This window comes from Cyphellophora attinorum (assembly GCF_001299255.1).
Source record: "Cyphellophora attinorum strain CBS 131958 chromosome Unknown Contig11, whole genome shotgun sequence".
NCBI classification, from domain to species: Eukaryota; Fungi; Ascomycota; class Eurotiomycetes; order Chaetothyriales; family Cyphellophoraceae; genus Cyphellophora; species Cyphellophora attinorum.
In genome coordinates this window covers 347,424-369,888 of record NW_017253239.1, presented here as the reverse complement: position 1 = coordinate 369,888, position 22,465 = coordinate 347,424, and the positions used below count along the sequence as shown (strand labels likewise).

Sequence of the window (22,465 nt, the reverse complement as noted above, 5' to 3'; positions counted from 1 at the left end):
CTTCCTGGCTCAATGCTCCCGACATCACTTCTCTTCTGGACAGTTTGTTTCGCACCTGCGAAGCCTGCCGGATTGTCCATAAACCCTCAGAACACACTCCCGTGCCTTCCCAAAGCGGCACGTCCTATCAGCCGAAGGAACTCCCCTCACCCCTCCGCTGAATAACCCAGATGTTCTGGCTGCCATCGCTCTTCCCCAGCTCCAGCATCTTCATGCCCATATGCCGCTCATACCACTTCGCCAGCCCTTCATCGCCCAGGATCGCCATGCACCGGCGCAGATAGGGCATCGTGTCGAGCGTTTCCTGGACGCACTTGATGAGCCATTCTCCCAAGTGCTGTTTACGATATTGGGGGAGGATGTAGACGTCGGTCAAGTAGGCGAATGTTGTCAGGTCTGTGATCAGGCGGGCGAAGCTATCAGAGGGCCAGGCCGGGTGGATTCAGTCTTGATGTCTGCGCTGGTGGCTTCATTCTCGGATGGTGTAGAGGTGTCGTAAAGTCCAAAGCTCAGTCCGTTGTCGAGCATGGTACGTATGACGTCCCGAGGCAGGGGTTTGGCCCAGTAGAGGAAGTCGGAGTCGAAGGCGGCGTTGAGGGCTTCCATGTCGACGAGGGATGGGTCTGTGGAGATGAGGTAGTTGGCGCGGGACCATGTGGCGTGGGCCGTTGGGGTCGAGGGAGGGAACATGCTTTGGCTAATGGGTGATCGGATGTCCTGGTGAAATTCTGAATGTTGGGCCTGACTAACCTGTCGAGCTTGCTGGAGATGGCTTTGCGAGTGATGTCTGTGGTGTAGCGTAGGATAGTACGGAAGGCGTAGGCACCCAGGTGATCCTCTTCGGCGTAGCAACTGATATGTAGCCCCCGCTTCCGATGTACAGGCTGTTCCTCGGTCACTACACTCAGCAGATGTAAGTACCTGTGAACGTAGCGTGAAATATCATGGACTTGGTGCTAGGCTTATGACCTGATTGGAACGGCAAGGCTAGATCAGACAGGGGTGCTTTTGATCGATGACGCCCTCTGATCAACGAAGCGAGGCTCACAAGGAGTAAACCATTGGTCTCGTGCTGTTGAGAAGTGTTGATGAAAACTGTAACGCATGATCTGGAGTGCGAAGCTTGGAATGACTGGATGTGAATCGACCTTCAAGCAGAGTTTCACCTTTTAACGAGTTCACTTGTACGTACCGGACCGGCACTATTGACGGTCGGAGAAACGCACTCTCATATTCATCATAGAAAGACTCGTGCCGTTAAGTAACAGCAGCAGAAGCTAGCTTGATATGGCAACCACCTGAATTGAATGCCTCTTCAATCTCTTTGCGACGTAGAAGAAAAGAAATGAAGAAGTCAAGAGCAAGACAACGACTTACTCATACCTTCCAACAGAAGTGAATGATCACTGCATTGACTTGGCAAGGAGCTCTTCACTATTGGATGCATGATTCAGGGTCAGGCACATTGGTACAGTCTGAACTAACATCGCCCCTGCGGCATCTTATGGCTTTTTGAATGCTGCTGATTCTATTAGAGGCCGATCGTCGACAACTTCCGAATGAAGTCGTACTCGCAAGTTGGCGACAGCGCATGTGGGCAGCACATTCGACAGAAGCTCAGCTGTCAATTCTCGAGAGGTTGTGATTCATGTTCTCCTTAGTTACTGAACGCCAGTTTAGAGCTCTAGCCGATAGTCATCGCCCTGGTCCCTTTCCAAAGGCCCGAAATACTTGCTGAACAACCGCCTGAGGTCCTTGTCCTTCAGCTGCATATGCTCACCAGCAACCTCCTCGAAGACAAGCCCGCCCTTCTTGTCCAGCTGCTTTAGACCGATCCAGTCTTCCTCGTAGATCTGGCGATCCTGCAGTCGGGTCACACGCTTCTCTGCATCCGTCTCCGTATGATTGACCTCTGCAAACCAGCCCGACTCCTTCGGAATGACGGTCTGATCATCCTTGAAGACGACCATGACGAATTTGGCGAGCTTCGCGAGATTCTCCTTGTACGTCGCGTTCTTCACCTTCCGCTCATTATTGATATCCGCGAGGAAGTTCGAGTATTCGAGATAGTTCTCCATATCGCCGCCTGGCCTGTAATACTGCGCGGGCACCAATCTAGACTGAATGAACGAGCTCCACACAGTGCTGCTCTGCAACAGCGCATTCGCACTATGGCAGATCCAGTCCGTCGTCTTGCACGACTGGAACTCGACAATACCGTTGTGCTGGCTTCCGAATGTGATCAGACTTCGCACGGGCGGCGCCCAGTGACCACACCTCTCAATGTAGCCACGTAGGAACTGCCCTCCCTGGCTGAAGCCGACGGCATCGATTGCGGGCGCGGTGCGCAGGATGTTGTCCTTTGCTAGCTCTTGACATACGTGCTCGACCTGCTCGGTGACGTTGCCGAAGAACGAGGCGGACCTATCTGCGGAGCCTGCCGACTTGCCGAGTGAGATCGCTTGGGTGTATGTGCCAGGGTGAATCTCGTCTATTAGGGACATCACGTCTTTGATACCGTCCGCGTCAGCTGAGTCGCCCAAACCATGCCAGATGACGACGGGCAGTGGTGTGTCATCTTTTTCAGCGTTCTTCAAGCTTGGGCGTTCGTGGACTGTAGATCGAAGGGGCACGTTGGCTGGCAACTCAGCAAAGATCTCGGCCTCAGGAAGGATGACGAAGGAAAGAGCGCGGGGCACCAGGGCCGCGAAAAGTGGCAGGGAGAAGTACATGGCGCGTGCTATTCTACAGTGATTAGACGATGTTCAGTTCCTGCGACCAGCGCTGAGAAGTGAGAGCGAAGTATCAAGGAGACAGAAACAGTTCTGCCTGCGTCCGTGATCCCGAATGCATGCAGGAACGACTGGGCGATACCTCTTGGCGCTTACAGCAATAGGATCGCCGCAACGCCACCAGGCAGTGAATGCAGTACTACACGACTACAAAGTGCATAGGAGAATGAACATACAAGTCCTTGATCAACATAATTCATTCAGTATCCCGCCGAAAAGTCGCCTCAATACGTCCATGCCATGACGGCCGAAGATTTGTTCAAGCCGTCCTCAACGCCACGGTCTGAAATGCATGGGGTATCTCAAAGCAAGTAAAGAAGTTAGAATTCCACTGCCAAAGCCAAGCCATCCTCAGCTGAGAGTAAGACATTGATCTTCGCCAGCTCTTGAGTCCAGGCTCTGTATGTGTGCAGCCACAGCTCTCGTTCCCGCGTACACTCCTCATCAACGTAAATTTCCTCTGTCAAGGAACTTTGCCAGCCCTCCTGCTTTCTCCCGTTCACCACCAACATTTCGTCCGTCAACTGCGGGAACCGAAGCCTTGCTCTTCTCGCAGTATCCGCCATCTCGCGAGCTTTGTAGTCCTCGAACTGACAAGGAGGACACGGGTGGTTCTGGTGTGGGAGAAAGGTCGGAAGGTTCGTGTAATGTGGTGTGCAAGTGTGGCTATTGGAAGAGCACGCGAATGAAAACGATTTAGCGCTTTTGGGTCGTGGTTGCGAGATGTTCTGGCAGTAAGAGAGCGTGCCAGTCGCTGGCGAGCTACGCCTGGAAGTGGAGCGGTTACCACGCGATACATCGGTGGCGGTGAAGATGGTTCGCTAGACGACATTGAGAGCTTGCTCATGGTTGAGTCAATACTTGAGACAGAGGTCGCACAGGCCGGTCTCGATGGTGGACTGGACGGACTTGAAGACGTTCGTCGATTTTCACAGCTGTAGCATCGGAAAGGTTGTCGTGGAAGTTTCGGGCTCGTAGTCTTGATGCGCATACATGGGCCCAATTTGCAGAATTCGAGGCTCATGAGAAGGGAATGCTTGCATCGGAATCGTAGAACGTGTGCAAGACACATTTTGGTAGCAGAATGAGAAGAGTCGTCAGATTCGTAGATGTCGTAATGCCTGGTCCTGGTCCGTCGTGGTGTCCAGCACAGTGACGCCTGGAATGAGCTGATCGTGAGGAATGGTTGAGCCTGGCTGCACAACGTGGCATTCACGATTGCTCAGAGAGCTTAGAATGTGTCGTTGTCGTGGTCATCGTGACTCTAGTCGTACGCTTCTGCTTTAGACATGAGCTGACGAAAAGTCGTGAAGGGATTCACACGAGTCGGAGGAGGAGAGTGGTCTTGAAATTATCCGGCAGAGATCGTTAAGAGCTGGGGTAGTGGGCATCTAAAGTACTACACCAGTATCGACGGTGGAGCTGGTACCCGCGGAAGGTTCAGTAACGGCAAGGACAAAGGAGAGATGGGAACATCATTCATGTTGGGCAGCTCCGTGCCTGCCCGTGTCAAACGCAAAACGCGACCTGCCCCCGCGTATTCGAAAAATTTGCGGGATTTTAATTTTCTGCAACTGCAACGCTTCAATGCTGAACGAATCTTCTCCACAGTAATATCAGGCCTTTATATGCCGACTGTCCCGTGGTTCACTCTGTGTTGCTGCTGGCTTTTCCTGCAGTGAGGCAGCTTCGGAGGTCGCTAGTCACGACTGAAATGATCCGAAGCCAGCATCAGGTCAGGGAGTGCCTTGACTTGTCGGCTGGAGAAAAAGCTTGCGATTGTCGAGCTGCGAGGCAAGACTACTGTGCTATGCTTGTGCAGCCAGCTGCATGAACGCGCAAACACGCCCCCACCTACTCTGGCATTGGTGTACCTAAGCGGAGACAGACAATTAGTGCAGCTCGATTCGTGTACGTAGATACCCGTGAACATGACGAGGCCACTAAGCCGCTCTTGATAACAATAGGCTTCATGCGTAGGGCTCTAGACCTCCGTTGGCCAAAAGGCAGTATGACCCGAGTCCATATGCTTGACGTTCATGTACACTTCGTGAACCATCTCCGTCCTCTTCATTGACACACAGTACAGTACGAATTGTGGCAGCAAAAAGAGGTATACCATTCCAAGGTTTCCTGCTGTCGCCTCAACCCCACCACGTTGACCCACTCCAATCCGAATGACGGCATTCTGCATGCATTAGCTCGCAAGCTGTTTTCGCTATATCGGGATGATTTCAGGCTATCTGCCGGGTGCACTGCGGCTGGTGGTCGATTCTCAACCTATGCTTAAGCATTGTTCGTTGCCACAATCAAGCACTTGTCAGACATACCCTATATTATGTACCAGCCTGGAGGTATCAGGCAGCGCACAATAAGCCGGGCGCGGGAATCAGTCGTTCGTCTCTCACAGGATCGCAAGTCAGAGGTAAGCTTCTCCGTGGAGACAGGCCGTTCAAGGGTCAGGCCGTGCCAGTCGATAGCCGAAAACAGTACGGCGTAGCTGCTCGTCTCCGGGGTCCTCTTCAAACATGACTTTATCCATCGTATGCTCCATAATTTTTGTGACTGAAAAGCCCCCAGCACGGGCAAGTTCGAAGAAAGCAAGATCCTTCTGCAGCAACCAGGGTCGATAGGGAGTGAAGAACACTAGAGCGGACGAGGTCTGGCCCATAGTCTGTTGCAGCGTCTGGATCAGTTTCTGGTGCTCTGAATGATTGAAGAGTATGTCTGCGAGTATGATGAGGTCGAAATGGTCGGTTGAGGCCGGCAGACGCGATAGCAATGCCTCTGGAGACTGACCCCAAAGGTAACCTGCTGCAGTGATGTATGTGTTGCTCAGGTCCAAACCACAATTCTCGATATTGTATTGAAGGTTGGCGATGAGATCGTGATCCGGATAATCGGTGACAACGACAGTCTTCGCTCCGAGACCAGCAGCAGCGAGGCTGGGAAGCCCGGCGCCCGCACCCAGCTCGAGTACGCTTTTGTCCTTGATGAACTCGTCGGCGTGGTCCTCCAGAAAAGAAGTAATGACTTGACCCGCATTCCACAGAAGATGTCCCTGTCAAAAGCTATCAGCATGAGCGTCAATAGACATCTGATTGGTATCCGAACCCAGAGGGGACTGTGCCCTACAAGTCTGAGGGACACTGTGCGGCCATCTATCAAAGCGAAAGTGGTAGAGGTTGGCTCCTGCTCGGGTTTGTAGTATCCTGTAGGCTCTTGGAATAGGTTGCCGCCATCGACGGAACCATCGTCATCTGACATCTCAGAATCCTGAGTGGCACTCAAACGAGGCTCATCTCCAGCCTGCCGCTTCTATCACCAACCGATTCCTGAACGGATTCAGACCTGTAGCGTCCTCCCTGGCTCGAAAGTCTCCCGAGTTGTTAGCTTCAAGTCCGACTTCAAGTTGCACAGTGCTGGACCCTGTGCATCTGCAGACCTATCGCACTCTGCTCCCATTCAGACAACACAATGCAGAAGCCTGGCACGTAAGGGCGATGAACTGCGTAGGTTGGACGCTGGGACCTGCAGTAGCTGGTGGGGATCATGGGATTTTTCCCGAGCAGGCGCGGAATTTATCGCGTTCCGTCGATCTTCAATTTGTTGCCTCTGCATTCTCCTTCTGGCTACAAGGAGATGGCATCGTAGCACGTCGGGCAAATTGAATACTATCTGCAAGGCAGCGATAACCCAAAAGACTAGGAGCTACAGTGCTTACGCCTGCTGGCTTCACCACATTGAGGACTCGAGGATGATTGATGTGTACAAACCGAGGTTATCGGTGGGAAGCCGATGTGGGACAGCTGTAAGTGTGGACATCGGATCGGAAGGTTGTGGGTAGGGCTATGTGGACTCGGTGCTTGATGAATAACAACCGAGTTTGTACCTCGAATCCTCGATGATGAAGGACTCAGAAGGAGGAAGTAACCGTAGCACGCAAGATTGGCAGATTGAAATTGTACATCGATACCGAGGTTCAGCCATTGTTTAGTCTGTGCTCTCATTTTCCGCGTCGACATCGACTTCGTTCACAAGGCATCCCTATCCCAAATCCATCATTGCTTTTGCTGCCACGATCAGATCTTAGGCCGGATATCAGCACCTTCAACAAGTAATTCCCCGTGATACCGCGGCAGCTCTTTGACGCCTAAATACTGGGGAAGGACAGGTCAGATCACGCTCGGGCCTTTCTCCAGAAAGCCGCCTACCGTCTCATCAGCCGCCGTCACAGCTCGAGACTTGGCCACTCGAACATTTCGCCATTGTTATTATTGCCTCTCTTCGGTGGCATCGCTATCAGCATCAATACGTGCCTCAGCATTCAGCCGGAAAAGAAAGCATTTCTCATCCCGCCCAGACTTTATTTTCCCCAAGCACGCAACATCCGGTGGTAACCTCCAGCTTTCGCTGCTCTCCCCACGGCTCCAATAGGTAACTGACAGTCACTACGTCTGTCAACTTGTCAACCCGCTTTTCATCGGCCGATCACATCGCGCAGCACCTGCGTTTGCAAGGACATCGATCCTCACTCACGAATCTGATCGACTTTTCGGTCGACATCTGATTCAACCCGTCGCCACATATCTGACATCGAGTATTCGGCTACTGTGTGGTACTTACGCCGTAGACAATATTTCGGCGCATCTCCGTGCATCGCCTTCCCGCGCCTGCCTTTTCGGCCCTTGTTCGAAAGTCAATTTCTGGCCTGATACTTTCCTGCCCGTCGCAGGCGCCTTCCTTCCACTTCCTTCGCTCTCGCGAGCTCTGCCTCATAATGAGTGCCTTTTCTCCACGAAGAAGTGCTCGTCTCGCTCAAGATCCGGCTCGCGCCCTCGCCTCACAATCGACACCTTCCTTCGCCTTCTCACAGCCATCGAGCACCTCTACTACATCACACCCGAGCCCTGGCACCGACGGCCTCAACCCACCACCATCGACGCCGCAGAATAATCTCCGCCTACAGGCACAGCATCTGCAACAGAATACCATGATGTCGCAGCAGCAGCATCTCGGCGCTCCTCTACCCTCTCCCTCCACGAACGATGTTCCCTTCTTCTCGAGGACGCACTCTCAGCCGAACCCATTCCAACAACAAAATCAGAACACATCTGCCTTCCAGCAGCAGTCATTCATGCAGAATCAAGAGCAGGCACAGCCACAACATCTACATCCTCACAGCAACTCGATGTCGCAATCACGCAACGTCAACGCTATGGCTCCACAGATGCCGCCCGATTTCTTAGCCGAAGCGGCAAAGCGAGCCCAAATCGCCTGTCTTATGCGCGATATGGGTGATGTCACTCTATGAACGCCGTCGTCGACTGCTACAACTCCTCGTCACTTTTTCATACTGAGCGACAGCTATCAATATTTTGCGATCACCGAGGCAATTTACACGTCTAAGCAGACATGTGATTACAATGGCCTGGGGCCCCATAACGAGTTCCACAAACTCTACCGGATTTCCCCAACCATAAGCAATCTTCGATATCGGACTCGACCATTGTGTCCAAAACAAGATCGGTCACGGTACGCAATGCTATACGGCTGGAAGCGGTCTACAACAACATCTGACGGCCTACTCAGGCTGCCGATTTCAACCACTATCGACCGAGAACGACGACGACAACGGCTCATAATTGGCTTTCACCCCCATTCTCAACTCTGCAACATACCCACTTGTGTACCACATGTCAGCACAGGAATATCACTCTTATTTTCATCACATTGCATAAGGCGTAAGGCGGAATGAAGACAAGATCTCACCATCATGACCATCATCGGAAACAGATTTCTTTTTGCGAGGAGTTCCAGACGGAGGCCACTTATCATCGCCATTGATCCGGACAAGGATAATTGAGAGGACCTTGGCCTACAATAGGCACATCTAATTTGCGGGACACAGACGAGCAGATGGGCGAGTCGACGAATGAAAATCCTAATGAGAAAGGCTCTTTGGGTACTAAGTCGGCCAGGCTACGTATGCCTCCGTTGTAGCAAGTTAGGTAGCATAGTTGCGACTGGATAATGAACCCAATGCAGGTCTTTCAAAATCTGACTCGATATTTACCTGCACGAGGATCCCTTCAGACTACTCGGGCCATGTTCACCCTCGTTGCCTCTGCAGCCACTCGATCACTCATCCGAGTCACCAAACTCTGAGTCCAGAAATCTTACAAATCCCTCGATAACCTCCTCCCGTCCCCTCTCCCCACCACTAGCACCAACATAGCCCTGACCGTGCGCGATCCGCCCGCGCTGAAGCGCCGTGTATTTCCGACGCAGCTGCTGGAGGTAAGGCTGGGTTATGTTCTTTCCTGGGGAGATCGTGATCGTGTATGTGGTTGTCTCTTCTGGACGTGTGGTCGTTGAGGGGTCTAAGTTGGCTGTTGGGCTGGCGGTGGCAGCAATGGAGGAGAGCGGGGTGACGCTGAAAGTAACGACTCCGCCATCGCCGTCGGCTGCAGAGGCGGCGCGTGCTGCGGATAGGAGGCTGCGGACGACGAGCAGCGTGCTGGATTCGAGGAGCTGCAGGGCGGAGGCGGAGGTTCGTGTTGGGAGGACGGTGGCTGCGTGGGGACGGACTATGTCTGTTGGCACGGTGGAAGTGTCGTTGTCGTTGTTGGCGGTTGTGCTTGGCTGTGAGGAGGACGAATTGTGAATTGTGGCCGATCCCGCAGTTCCATTTGAGCGTGCGGATGCTGGCAGTTGGGAGAGTGCCTTCTTCGATGTCGGCTTCGTTGGTGATGGAAAGATGGCGTCGAAAATGGCTGCGTACGGTGGATGGGTGTCAGTGGTTGGTATGGTGAAGAGTGGTGTGTCCCATCTTGAGAAGGGCGAGGGTGGCTCGTAGCGCATCGAGAGGGAGGTCAGCGTCGTAGGAGAGTATGGTGGTCTTGTGGAGGGGTCGGCGGGCTGTATTGAGGGTAGATACGACTCTCGAGGCTCATCGGTCGCATCATTGCGGATGGACGGCCTTTCGCTGTTTTTGTCTGGCGACGAGATGTAGAGGGACTTCAACGTCATGGTGTCTTCCGCCTGCGGTCTGTTTGGTACTTCCTCAGGCGTAGCACTGTGCGTCCGCGGTGGCTGGTCTGTACTTCGATCACCATAGATTGTAGTATGGCTCTCAGGCACGAGATTCCCTCTGACGTCCTTTCCAGCCTTTCCAACACCGTCTTTTTGCTCCGCCTCCTGCTCTTCTAGCTCGTTCCCTCGGCCATACGCCCTCAACCGCTCCTCATTCCACTTCCGACACTCATCCTCCTGCGCCGCAACATGCACCACACAACACCTCGTGCTTGCCGCTTTGGCCTCGCACCATAGCTGGTAGCGGTATCCCTTTATGTAGTTGGGACAATCGGCTATAACGACATTGTCCCTCGAGACGCCGCGTTTTATGGCGGAGAACTCTTCCGCGCGTGCTGTCTTCTCGCGGTTGGCGGTGTTGTACACCTCATCGCGGAGGCTACCTGCTTTGTGGTCGTCTTGTGAAGAAGGCGAGTCTCGACTGGCGTGGTGGGACGCTACGATGGAGACGGTGCGTTTTGTATTCGGTGCATCTTGGGCCAGACGGTGGGAAATGTACTCGTGGATCTGGTCGGCTCGGTGTGTCTTGCCGGAGCTGGGGAGTCCAGTGACGATTATCAGCTCTACAAGTTAGTTAGCGGCGTCGTGTCAAGGCAGTATGGTTTCTTACAGGCATGGCAGGAATTGCTCGAGTAGATGATCACGCCAAAAAGATCCGACAAAATTTATTAGGCCGGCATCGTGAGGGGAACTTCCACGTGAACAATCTGCGGGACGCTTCTTGGGCTTTTGGGGGCGTTCCAGGAATGAATGCTGCCTCTCGATGGCAAGACACTGGCACACAGTCAAATATATTCAGAACACCACTGCCTACAAACCACGCATGCCGGTGTGGCAGTTAGGATCTATCTAGGTCATACACGTTGTCCAGAATTCTGCACCAAGCCCTCCTCACTTATGCCTTCGTACTTCATGTATCCTACCACCAGGCCCAGCACTTGGGCTTTACGCCTCCCCTTCCACTTCACGTCGGGCCAAAGCACGGGCAGGAAGCCATGTGCATCCGAGGTCGTCCTCTCGTGGCAACGGGTGCCAATGGTTACAGCATCACCTCTGGCAGAGTTGTGATTACGCTGCATCCAGTCCTGGTGAGGGTGGCCTGTCCTGAAGCGACAGCGTGGACCGCAAAGGAGCGGGCGCTGCAAAATGTGGCCTAAGCAAAGGGACTGATACCACTTTGAATCGGGGAGAACGCCCGATGAGTCTCTGATCCGGGCAGAGATAATCCTCTGGACTGCTGTGCCATGTGTGGACTGGGATCCGACGGTATGGTGGCCAAGTATGCAATTAGACATCATGAGTCTTGTTTGCCATCATTCAATATTCTTGTCCGGGGTACTGGACGAAGCATGGATCAAGCAGAAAATTCTGGTCCACGATGAAGGGCACGGGGTATTCCATAGGAGTGTACATCATTTGGGTAGGGTGCACAATCACGTCCGGCCGGTGCTTCGAATATGGCAAAGACCTGGCAGAGCTGCTCCGGCTCATGGGCACTGAGCTGAATTTGTTCTTGTGCTTGCGCACCGGTCCATGGCGGCTGGTCCGGCTGTCAGCATCGCTGTCGTAGCCATGCACACGCTTCATATGGTCTCGTCGGTTCCATCGGCGTGGAAATCCATTGCCAGGCTTGGCCCTTTCGCAATCCGGAAAGTCGCAGAGATAGGGATGCATCCCATGGTTGTGCATCCCGTGTGCCTCTCTCTGATGCCGGAACAGACACGCGTTCGAGGAGAAACGCAGATCCTCGCAGTCCTTGTTGGTGGCGGCGTGTGTGCATGTATACGGCCTGAGGTGGGAGTCCAGAAACTTGCTGTTGTATCGAGCTTGGTTAGCTTCTACAATGATTGGGTTGGGACGCGAGACCTACGCAAACAGGCACTTTTGTTTGACTGGCTTGTGATCGCACTTGGTCTCGCTCTTCTTGGGACAGTGGTAGAATCCGTCGGCATCTGGGTCCATGTCATATAGAGGATCCGTGCGGTAATTGATGCGTTCATTGTCTGCTTTTGACGGGCTTGAGTCCGCATCGCTGCTGTCTTCCGAGTTCCTGCGTCCATTAGATGGTCGAAGTGGTCTCGGCGGCGAGCGCCGTGATTTGCTAAAGGCCTACATTAGTACATCGCAATAGGGCCGTGTGGTATGAACTAACGTCATGTGTTGCAAAGCCGAAGGGCCTAGGTTCTCACAGATGGTCGGCTCTCCAGCTCCAGTCATCTGGGCTGTGATCTGCTGTTCCGGAGGCGGTGTGTTGGGCGCTTGAATTGGCCATTCCATTGGAAACGTGTCATAAGCAGACGCTAAGGTTGACTCCTGGACGAATGGGCCGCTATAAGATTCCGCGACAGACCAGGCAAAAACGTTGGCACCAGCTTCACATTCATGTGGCGAAATACCAGCCTCAGACTGAGGTGGGGAGATCTCAGCGACTGTCGACGAACCGCACACGGACAGAGGGGCAGATCCAGGACCTTCCATACCAGCATAATATTCGAATTCACCAGGCATACAAGACCGGACGAGCGTAGCTGGAACATATGACGTCAACTCGTAGTGTTGTAGCTCTGGTGCAGAGATAGGAAGGTATGATGCATCAAAGTCCTGTGGCAAATCCGGGTACCTTGGTGTGGTGCTCTGGTACGAGCTGTGGCCTTGCATTGTGGTTTGAATTTGTCGTTGCCGGTAAGGCATCATTGTATGTAAGTCCAGACCTTTAGTTGGGACGACTGTGAACATTACGAGTCAGCATCCACTGTGCTCAAACTACGAGATCGACCAAGGAAAAGCGATGCCGTCCGATCCAGTCCGCGCGCAAGACCCCGTATGTGCCTGGAGCATTGTAAAACAGTTCTGGCGTAGGTCATATTGTCATGCTTTGGAATGTAGCAGAGTCGGACAGACTCATGAGCAGCCGAAAGGATAATGACATGGCCAGTCCGCGTTTGTATGGAGTGATGTTCCGCGGCAACCTGCTGTCGAACGAGGGTGATTCTGATTCCGGTGTACAAACCTCAGTGTGAACTAGGTCAGGCCAAGATGAGATACGTGAGCTGGGTTGCATTCGTCGCTGGCAACATCTCTCGTCAGAACTCGATAATAGGAATGCGCCTTGGTAGCATGGCCAATCCGGAAATCTCTGGTACACAACAGTGCGGCAACGACTCCTGTAGGCCATAAAATGGGTGTGCAAGAGCACGTCATTATTCATCGTTCGCGACACAAGTCAGCTGAACGGAGCGCCAAGGGCGCCTCACAGAGCAGTCATCGACAGACAGCCCAGGTAGTGGATCCAAAAGGATTTCGAGGTGCTCCGAGATATCCAGGAGCATAATCGCAGTCGACAAGGTAGAAAACTGACAGGGAGGGAGTGCAATATACCTGTAAATGGAACTCAAGTGCGACACGTTGGACGCAGTGGTTCTCTGGACAGATGTGGCCTGGGTATGTCCAGAGTTCCCGGATGTCGTTGACAATGGTGAAGAACTGTCAGGCACAGAAGGGGAGCGGGTGGTCGACGTGGGCCAGGAAGACGAGTACACAGTTGGCCAATCCAAGTAGACCGGTATGGTCTTTCAATCACACTTGTTGTTGGTCTGGATTTGACTGTGATGGTGACAGGCGCTGAAGCTGTTCGACTGAAGAAATGACACTAGTTGCGATGCCTGGGTTGGTCTTTCCGCCCTTGGAAGGGTATCCTTGGATTTGTAGAGAATTGGCGAAGCAATGGTCCGGATGGTTTGTCGATTCCTCTGGGACGAGAAAAATATTGAACTCCCTGATCTGACGCGAAACAAAAGATCAAAAGAGACAGCCTTGGGAAATCCTCTGGATAGTCCTTGGGAATCCTGTGGAATATTCCTGGGATAAACAGTGGCCTCTCCAATGGTGGGTTTGAGTGAACTTCGTGAAATATCACGCTATCATTAACAGTGCTTGTCGGCGATGATCTTCTCTGGGAAGAAAAGTGGTTAAGACGGTGGAAATCGTAGGTTGGGCAGAAGTCGAGATTGACAGACTTTAAAGGAGAAGGAAAATGTGGGCGGTGACGGATAGTTGGAAAAGTGGGAATGTGACAGCTGGTGTCAGTGGGGACGGACCGGGCGTCGTGGGCCGCCTAGAAAACGCCCAGGGTCCTGAGCCAGTTGCTTCTGAGAGACATGCCGCTAGCAAAACTCCGCCCGCGAGAGACCGCCGAATGACGATCATCTCAACAGGCTGTGGGATCATCAGGGGCTTCTGGATTCGTCTATCTGATGTGACGACATGCAAGCGACTGCATCAGATCGAGCTGACTCGCTGCGACCTCTTCATGCATGTTTGACGTGGCAGATCGTCAGAGGACCTTCCATACTGGCTTGCAGGCTCCAAAGACCGACCACATCGAATGCAACTTGAGAATCGAGCCGTCTCGATGGGGGTTCTCCGGCCTACCACGACGGATCCATGGTCCAGTAGTGACATTCAGTACACAGTGTCTAGCTGTGGTTGTAACTCTCGTGTAAATGATTTGAATGGTCGGATCGATCGTAGACCGTGACACAAGCAGTGATCTAGCCTGTTCCAGACTTGCATCCAGGAAGAAATGCTGGATACGTTGTCTCTGCTGCCTACGAAAGCTCGACTGATGAAGCAACGCCTGCAGTGTTCACAGATGAGCAGCAGCACGGGACTTTCGACCGTACAGTGCGTTGCCAGGCTCAGTTTTGCAACAAGTACATTGTTCCTCAACCCAGCAAAGCAGCCTACCGGGCTACGAAGCATTGGGCAGCATCAGTGAAACCATGTCCAACCACGACTCGTAGCTTAGGGACGTATCTTCAATCTGTACGGTCGTCAGCGCGTTCTCTGCTTTGGTGCATCGTAGAAGACCGCGGACGAGGGGCTGATTTTCAGAAAGATTGATGATGGTAGATTGTTGTCGTTCAAAGACGATTTGTCTCAGGTGAACTATGCTTTAAAAATTGGTAACATCATGGTGTTCGGGTTGTCATCCATGGATACATGGCGAGTAGAACTTACCATAGTTACTGGGTTCAAGGCGACTCGGCACGATGAAAGTACGACCCATCACGCCGAATCAGCAGTGGCTTCATCGCCTTACGCACAAGGTGCTGTGTGGTGCGTAGAAAGATGGAATCGCTGTTTTGCTTTGTGGAATTTTCGTCTATCGCTTGGCATACCTGCGGCCACCTCCAGGGCTGGGCACTCAGGAACTTAAATCAGTCGTCTTTACAAAGCACTTCCTCGGGACTTCCCACCCGTCACCCTCAGCATCTATAGCGGCTGGAGGATGACCCTTTTAAATGACAGCCAGATATCCATGGGGAGGATCTTGAGCAGTTGAGGAAGAGCTTCCGAACTCACCTGGTACAGGATGCTGGATTGTAGTTTCGACTGCATGAGATCGTCATGACGGCATGCAGGTTCTCAGAAACGTTTCCAAGAGCTGACACAAGCGATTTGATCAAGTGCCCAGGTGTACTTGCCTGGACATAGCTATCGAGAGCCATGTGTTGAATGTGGTGCTCGGGAGCCCTTTGCAGTGTCGCGAGATACAATAATTGCCTGCTTTAGGCAACGGTGATGGGAAGGTAGCTAGCGAGGGCGATGTCCAGGGAGGCGCGGGAGCAGTGTGTTCCTTCCCTCACTAATTATACCTCCATTGTACTTCGGCCTCGTGCAGGCCCATCAGATTTGTCTCTGAACCATCGGCTCGTCGCCCTGAATACTGGTAGGTACTTTAGCCTGCATCTTGACATATTGTTACACGAAGACCACATGTTGCTACCACTGCCTAGTCGAAAGCATCCACTCGCATCAACAGAACGCATCCACCGACATCGCCACAGTGTCCGGGTATGACAGACCATGAATTGGACGTCTGGGCAGCTAAATCGTTCGACGAAAGCCAATAAAGACCCAGTTCGCAAGAAACAGAACCAGTACTTCGCCCGGCAGCGCATCAACCAAGGCCCAAAAGCACATTCTCCTCTGGCGCTCGGTCATTATCAGCAAGCGGCACCTGAAGTCGCCTCTGAACCTCCACGCCCAGTGACCAGCCACTTCTTCCCATCGGACCTCAACAGTTCCCACAACCGCCCAGAAATCGGAATAGCTGGTGGCCACAACAGTGCGACTCATCAGAAAGACAACAGGCGGCCAGATGATCCTCTTGAACACGTTCGCCGGCGTCTGCTGAAGCACAGAGATTGGTCCGGGTTGGCACTCGCACGTCCACGCCCGATCTCGTTTAGATCACCGGCAGAGATGGATGAGATTGGTCGACGAAGAAAGGTTTCGAAAACCAACGCAGAGAAGAGTGGCCCGAGACGAGCTCAACGAGAAGATCGCAGAGTACGTCCAACCGAGACAAAGCTTCGAGCGCTGAGAGAAGGTCAAACCTATGGGCATATATCTGAACTCGATCAAATCGATTGCAGTATACGTGTTGGCTCACACATCCATCAGACTCAGACTACGGCTAGTGCTGCTCCTAGCAATGTTGCTGCCACCAAAGAGTCCACGATTTCTCGTGCAGGCGAAGCTCCTCAGTATCAGCGCGACCATGCAGAGCTCAGCCTCGCGGAGATCTCGGAGGAAAACGTCAATCCGTTCCTTATCCCTCTGAGCGAAGCCCGACAGATGAAGAACTTTGACGAGGTGCAAGACCGCTCGTCCTCGATTGTTCGCCAGGCGTCGAGCTCATCAAACCCGTTCGATGCTACATCGCATCGGCAGAGTTGGCCTGGAGGCAAGGACGGAGGGAATGTTGCTACTGACGCAGCTCAGAGCAATCACAGATCCACCCCGACGCTTGACGTCAGTCGACATTTCTCACAAGCAAATGGCGATGAGAGCTCTGATGCCATTTTTAGAGACTTGATTGGTGATGGTATTGCATCGGGAAGGAGTGCCGTTCAAGACCATCAACACGTTGACGCGACAAGTGCCCGAGCTGGCTCGAGCCGGCTTCTTGTCGACACTCTGCCACGTTTCACGATCGATCGTCAGGTACTACTAGAACGGCAACTAGGTCGGAACCAAGACAGGAGCCTCGCGACCTCACATTTTCGACACCTTCCCTGCCGCGGTCACACGAAGTAAGTTCGACTAGACAACAGGGCGATCTCGTAAGTCCTTCCGAGCCGTCACTACCGCCGTTTTCGGGACCACAAGACATATCAAATTCGGTTCCCTCGCAGCATTCCGGACAAGAGCCACCACGGAAGAGGCAAAAGATGATGGACTCAGACACTCCAAATCTGGACACTTATCCCAAACACACCCCTTCGGACCCGCCCTCCCTTCACACAAGCCAGAGGGAATCCACCGCTGACGAAAATGTCAACATGCGCGAGCGATTTCTACAAGCAAAAAAGGATCATCAGCTGAGCGCACCGGCAGGGCCTCTCTCGGTTTCGGCCAGGCAGATGACACCCTTGGGTCGGCGAACGGGATCTGAGAATGAGGAATGGATGAAATACGTCTTCCACGAGGATTTCAATCGGAGGGTCAAAACCTTTAGCTTCTCACCGCCCACACATCAACCCCAGGGTGAGAGATACAGATCGAATCCAGCGCCCATGTATCAAAGTCTGCCACAATCACATCATCCCGATCGATCGGATCACCAATCAATGGGACGTTCTTCATCGATCTCGATACCTACGGGCGTCAATGCGTCCATGTACCCAGCATTTGCGCCGCCTTCACAGAGCGTGCCCAATCCCTCGCTGCCCTCAGAAACAGATTTCATATCCCGGCTGAGCCCTATGGAGGGCGTCATCGACGATGGGCTCGGGCCTGTGTCGCTCCATGGCAATGCAGCTCTGAGTAATCGAAGCTTTGTTTCACTTCCACAACAGCGAAGCGCCGCCACGATGCAATCGCATGTCAGGAGCGCTTCGAGCTTCGGCCGACCACCGCACACCCCTGTGAACCGAGAGCCCTTGCAGGTGCTGCCCCAGCCAAGGCTATGGGCCAGCTCAGAAGCTCAGAAAGTTATGAGTGGCGAGAGCACGCCGAGTCTTTCTTTGCCACAACAGCGGCTTCGACGCCACTGTGGATCAACAACGGTGATACTGGGCGTCTGCCGAACGTTCAGTCTTCGCAGCCACATGCGGCATGGAGTCGAGGCAGCATGAGCCAGCGCAGTATAAGCCAGCGTAGCGTATATCGGGAGCAATTGCCATTCGCGAGAACCCAATTAACGGACTCGGCCGCTCAAAGCACAGGGAAGCTGATGGGGAAGGCCGGATGGGATCAGCGAAGCACTCACGGACTATTGAGCAGCGCGGCGCAGAGCTTTTGGACCAGCTGAGATACAGCTAGGAATCTGATACAGATGGTGATGTCGCTGAGAATGGGCGGTGTGGTCTGCAAAGAGCAGACCAGTCCGATCTTGCAAGCTTTACTCGGCTGCTGAGACTAACATCCAGGCATGCCTACTTCTGTAGACAAGATGTAATATCTAAAATGTTATCAATTCGGCTCACAGGTGTCATTGCGACACGATTCCTGAACGACGTGTTTACTAAGTACGTAAGGTAGACACTTTTCAGGAGGCTGCCCTAGGTCCTCAAGTCCAACGGCAATGTAGTCAATCAGAAGCATCCTACCAGACATGGAACAATGTCAAGACGTGCAGAGATCACGCGCGACGATAGCATAGAAGGAAACAATTGGACGGCACTGATCAGAGAATCAAGAAGCTTTTGTACGTTCTACAAGCCATGCCAACATGCGTGATAGACCAATCCGGCATGGGTAGGGTAGGGTGGGGCCCGATCCAAAACTGTGCAGGTGGCTCTAGGCATATATACACGACGGTATTCCGTCAAAAGACACCTCCCTTTAACCGCGCCATCGACCGCCCCTTTAGCGTTACCGCTCCTCCCGCCGGCGCCCTCGCAGCCCGCCCATGCGTGAGTCGCGCAAACGGCCCCTTCCGCTCCTTCGTACTCGACCTCCTGCGCTCCTGGTCAGGCCTCTTCTCCGCCCGAGCGCGTGCCTTGTCGCTCCAGATCGCTTCGCCGCTAGACTGGGCGTCGCGTGTGCCAGTGATGAACTCGAGCATTGCTGCGCCTGTCGAGCGGCCTTCTGACTCTTGTCTTGACAAGATGTTGGTCCTTGAGTTCTTCGACATCTGCTTGGAAAGCGTATTCGATCTGACTAGTGTAGGGGACCGTGTGAGTCCGGCATATTCCTTCTCTTCCTGTGACAGCTCGTGGCCCGCCTCGTCTGTGCCGATGCAGTTCTTTTTCAGCCACCGCAGCAAACTCTCGCACAGGCGATCCAGCACCCATTCGGACTCACTCTGATCGCTGAGCATGGGGCTGTTCTCGTCGAGCCAGTCCCATTCTATGACACCCTCAGCGTCCTCATCACGCTGCAGCTCCTCCACGCTCATCTTGGTGAAGCGTATCAGACGTGTGAAGTCGGCCCACTCCTCATAGTTGTATCTTTTGCCAGGAAACCTGACCAGATCGTCGGCCACACGACGGATTGCGAAGGTCAGCCTACGCGTCATGTGCCCATCGCTTAGGTCTTCGTGAGCGAGCATCTCCAACGTTGGTGCGTCCGCATCAACATCAGGCTTTTGGTCACCCACCGGTAAGCCCTTTTTGCGCTTCCGTCGGATATCCATAGCTTGCAGCCACGTATACAGCCAAGGCTGAGAGTTGACGAATTTGTGCCACATACCGGCTTTGGGCAGGAGCGTGAAGTCGCCAAGCCTTATTGTGGCGCGCTTGAAGCTTGCAATGACGGTGTCGCCCATGCCTGAGATCAGGATGGTCATGGTGGGGATGGCGATCAGGGACCAGAGGACGAAGAAAGGTTTGCCGGCATTGCTCTTGGGGCTAAAGTCGCCGTAGCCGATGGTCAGGAGGGAGACGTAGCAGAAGTAGAGTGCCTGAAAGTAGCTCAGACCCTGGGTGTTCATCTCGGCTTGCCAGAAGACCACTGCTCCCAGGCACCAGAGTATGCCGAAAGCAATGACGGACACACCCAGAGCGGACCACTTCTTGAACGAGCGAGCATCGCTCTGGATCTTCCGCATCGCATCGAATCGATCCTTCTCTTTCCGCATGACAAGCGCCTTCTTCTGCTTCGGTCGCATCGCCTGCGCGGCTATCGAAAACGTGCTACGCGTTAAGGTTCGTACGGCTCGGTTGAGAAACTGGTGCGGCTTGGGTGCATCATCGTCACCATTTGTCTGCGTAGCTTCGTCCTGCTTAGGACCTTCTTTGGAAGGCGCCTCGAACTGGATAGTCTGTGTTCGTGATTCTGTTGCTGATTGAGGCTCGGACTGAGGCGGCGCGGAGATGGGGATCGGACTTGAGATGACAGGCCTGGCGCCATGCAGCTTCTCTATTTCGTGCTCGAGGTGCTCTCGCTTCTTTTCACCTTCGTCATCTGTTACAACGCGCGAGAGTGTATCCACTCGTCGATGCTCTACATGTTTCCGGACCACATTCTCCTTTGAGAGCTCCTCGGCGAACCTGTGTATCGAGCTGACCATCAGACCGAGGATGATGATGCCACCTACTGAATAAGGAAAGACAAGGCCTCGTCCAGCGTCGTTAGTCGCAACAAAGTCACCAAAACCGATGGTCAAGACAGTCACGTCGCAGAAGTACAGGGCGTCAGGAAAAGTCATGTCGCATAGGGTTGCGAAGACTCCTGCCCCACCACCGAGCCAGATGAAGAACATCATGGTCTGAAGGATCAAATTTCGTTGCTCATCGGTGAGCGTGAAGTGCTGAGGATAGTGTCCAAGGAAGTATCCAACCATATTGACCATCAAGATCATCGAGTTGAGGACATAGAGGCAGGCGGCGATAATGGCATACCAGAAACCTTGCGAGTAAATCTGGTTCTGGCCAGGTGGTACGTACATGTTCATCGATGCTGTGATGCCGATCAAAATCCCTGATGCAAAGTAAAAGCAGATAATGGTGACGGGTAGCGCAACAATATAGCGCACACGTCGAGTGAAGTTGAAGAGCAGGAACATGTTTCCTATAAACCCCACGACCAGAGAAACAACATTGAGGTTGTAGCACCAGTTCGGATCCGGATAGCCTTCAGACGTAGCATCCCTGAGGATAGGAGTGTCTGTTGTGATATTGTTTCGCCACGAAACAACCAGTGCGGCGATTGAGAACAGGTTCGCCATAGGCGCGAAGGTGGCGGCGACCAGAGGGATGGCAGTGGATGCGAACCACCAGTCCGAGGGCAAGTCATCCTCCGAAGCTCTCAACTTCAGTTTTCCAAAGGTGACAGTGCGACTCCGGTGTAAGACTTGCTCTGGTGCATCCTCTTCCCTGTCCTTGCCAGCCCAGAGAGCGTCCCGTTTCTCGAAGCTGCCGGCAAACTGGAAGGAATTGAAGTCCTCCGTTCGCTGCTTCTCGAAGGCATCGTCGGCAAACTGCGGAGGATCGTTCTTGCTGGCTCCCGAGCTTGATGACGACGAGGGCAAGTCGTCAGTCTGCGTTGCTTCGTTCTCGACACCCATGACGGGCTGTGGGTTCGAGCGCTACACCATGGCGGTCGCGACTGCTATATGCGACCACAGGGCTCTGGAATTAATGGCAGTCATCACGATCCAAGGTACCCGGTAGGTGCGATTGACGATTGCATCGACGATAACCGATAATCGCAGCCAGAGCCTGTCAGGTTGTGCGGTGGTCTAGATAGCAAAGATAACAAAATGTCAAAGGACCTGGCCGCGGAGCGACGTGAGCGCAGCCACCACGTATCCCACACATGGCAGCACGGGAAGAATGCATCATGTAGACTCAGCACCGGCAAGTCAAAGCGAGCATGACAAACCTTGGTGGTATCCTATTCGCGTTAGTGCGCCGACCAACTGCGTGGGCTGGCACTTGGTCGATGCGATATCATCTGAGGAAACCAATGTCACCTCTTTCTTGAGGTGAACGTGTCGAAGAGAAGGAAAGGGCTCTGCGGTGGGCAGCATCGTGTTATATATGGATACTTGCCACGTTGCTGATCGCCTTGCAGTAGCTAAGACTAAAGGCTCATTGCGCAAGATTCCCTCGAATCCTTCGCGGCCTCCACCCAAAACTACAGCTCGCGCCCATTGGCTGCATACTGACCGCCCAGGAACAGAAACACCATTCAAGGGATTTCCATTTCCGTGCCCATTCTCCTTATCGTTAATCATTCTCATATGCCAGTGTGCTTTCTCGAACAAAGGTGAGCTGGTGCCACAACTTCTAATGGAAGCACGGCATCTCTAGGCAAAGTGGAAAAATCCAGGTAGGATTGACCGAGCCTCAACAGCGAGCTATACACAAATGAACGAGCTGCCTACGATTGCGTCCTCCATTCAGCCTCCAGACCAGGCGAGCTGTGACTCCAAGTACTGGGCGTTTCCTCTGAGATTTTTGAGCCACAAATGGTGCTCATCATGAATATCATGGCCAAGGAGGGCGCTGACGCCTTTGTACTGTTATACTGATCGAGTCGATGGGCTTGAGATGAGCCTCATCTGAGCGTCAGTGCGAAAGATGGATACCTAGTCTGCGTCCCGGCCAGGGAGGGCGCTGTAG

The 22,465-nt window shown here is 53.3% G+C and overlaps 6 protein-coding genes across 6 annotated transcripts; 2 read left to right on the top strand and 4 right to left on the bottom strand.

The window, feature by feature from the left end:
• Positions 1-402: 402 nt before the first annotated feature.
• AB675_10666 (Palmitoyl-protein thioesterase 1) lies at positions 403-2,732 on the bottom strand (the record flags this gene model as incomplete). The annotated part of the gene is made up of 3 exons (XM_018139454.1): positions 403-697; positions 751-903; positions 1,732-2,732. 3 exons carry the CDS (start codon positions 2,730-2,732, stop codon positions 403-405), a joined length of 1,449 nt encoding a protein of 482 aa, XP_018000675.1.
• Positions 2,733-5,244: 2,512 nt separating this feature from the next.
• AB675_10665 (Protein N-methyltransferase nnt1) lies at positions 5,245-6,059 on the bottom strand (the record flags this gene model as incomplete). Its single annotated transcript, XM_018139453.1, has 2 exons — positions 5,245-5,853; positions 5,907-6,059. 2 exons carry the CDS (start codon positions 6,057-6,059, stop codon positions 5,245-5,247), a joined length of 762 nt encoding a protein of 253 aa, XP_018000587.1.
• Positions 6,060-7,572: 1,513 nt separating this feature from the next.
• On the top strand, positions 7,573-8,106 carry AB675_10664 (uncharacterized protein; the record flags this gene model as incomplete). Its single annotated transcript, XM_018139452.1, has 1 exon — positions 7,573-8,106. One exon carries the CDS (start codon positions 7,573-7,575, stop codon positions 8,104-8,106), a length of 534 nt encoding a protein of 177 aa, XP_018000903.1.
• A 3,098-nt stretch (positions 8,107-11,204) lies between these two features.
• Positions 11,205-12,545, bottom strand: AB675_10662 (uncharacterized protein; the record flags this gene model as incomplete). Its single annotated transcript, XM_018139451.1, has 3 exons — positions 11,205-11,700; positions 11,758-11,988; positions 12,040-12,545. 3 exons carry the CDS (start codon positions 12,543-12,545, stop codon positions 11,205-11,207), a joined length of 1,233 nt encoding a protein of 410 aa, XP_018000810.1.
• Positions 12,546-15,755: 3,210 nt separating this feature from the next.
• AB675_10661 (uncharacterized protein) lies at positions 15,756-18,207 on the top strand (the record flags this gene model as incomplete). The annotated part of the gene is made up of 3 exons (XM_018139450.1): positions 15,756-16,898; positions 17,009-17,720; positions 17,843-18,207. The coding sequence occupies 3 exons, from the start codon at positions 15,756-15,758 to the stop codon at positions 18,205-18,207; spliced, it is 2,220 nt and encodes a 739-aa protein (XP_018000768.1).
• Positions 18,208-18,723: 516 nt separating this feature from the next.
• On the bottom strand, positions 18,724-21,405 carry AB675_10660 (Outward-rectifier potassium channel TOK1; the record flags this gene model as incomplete). The annotated part of the gene is made up of 1 exon (XM_018139449.1): positions 18,724-21,405. One exon carries the CDS (start codon positions 21,403-21,405, stop codon positions 18,724-18,726), a length of 2,682 nt encoding a protein of 893 aa, XP_018000720.1.
• Between the last annotated feature and the right edge of the window lie 1,060 nt (positions 21,406-22,465).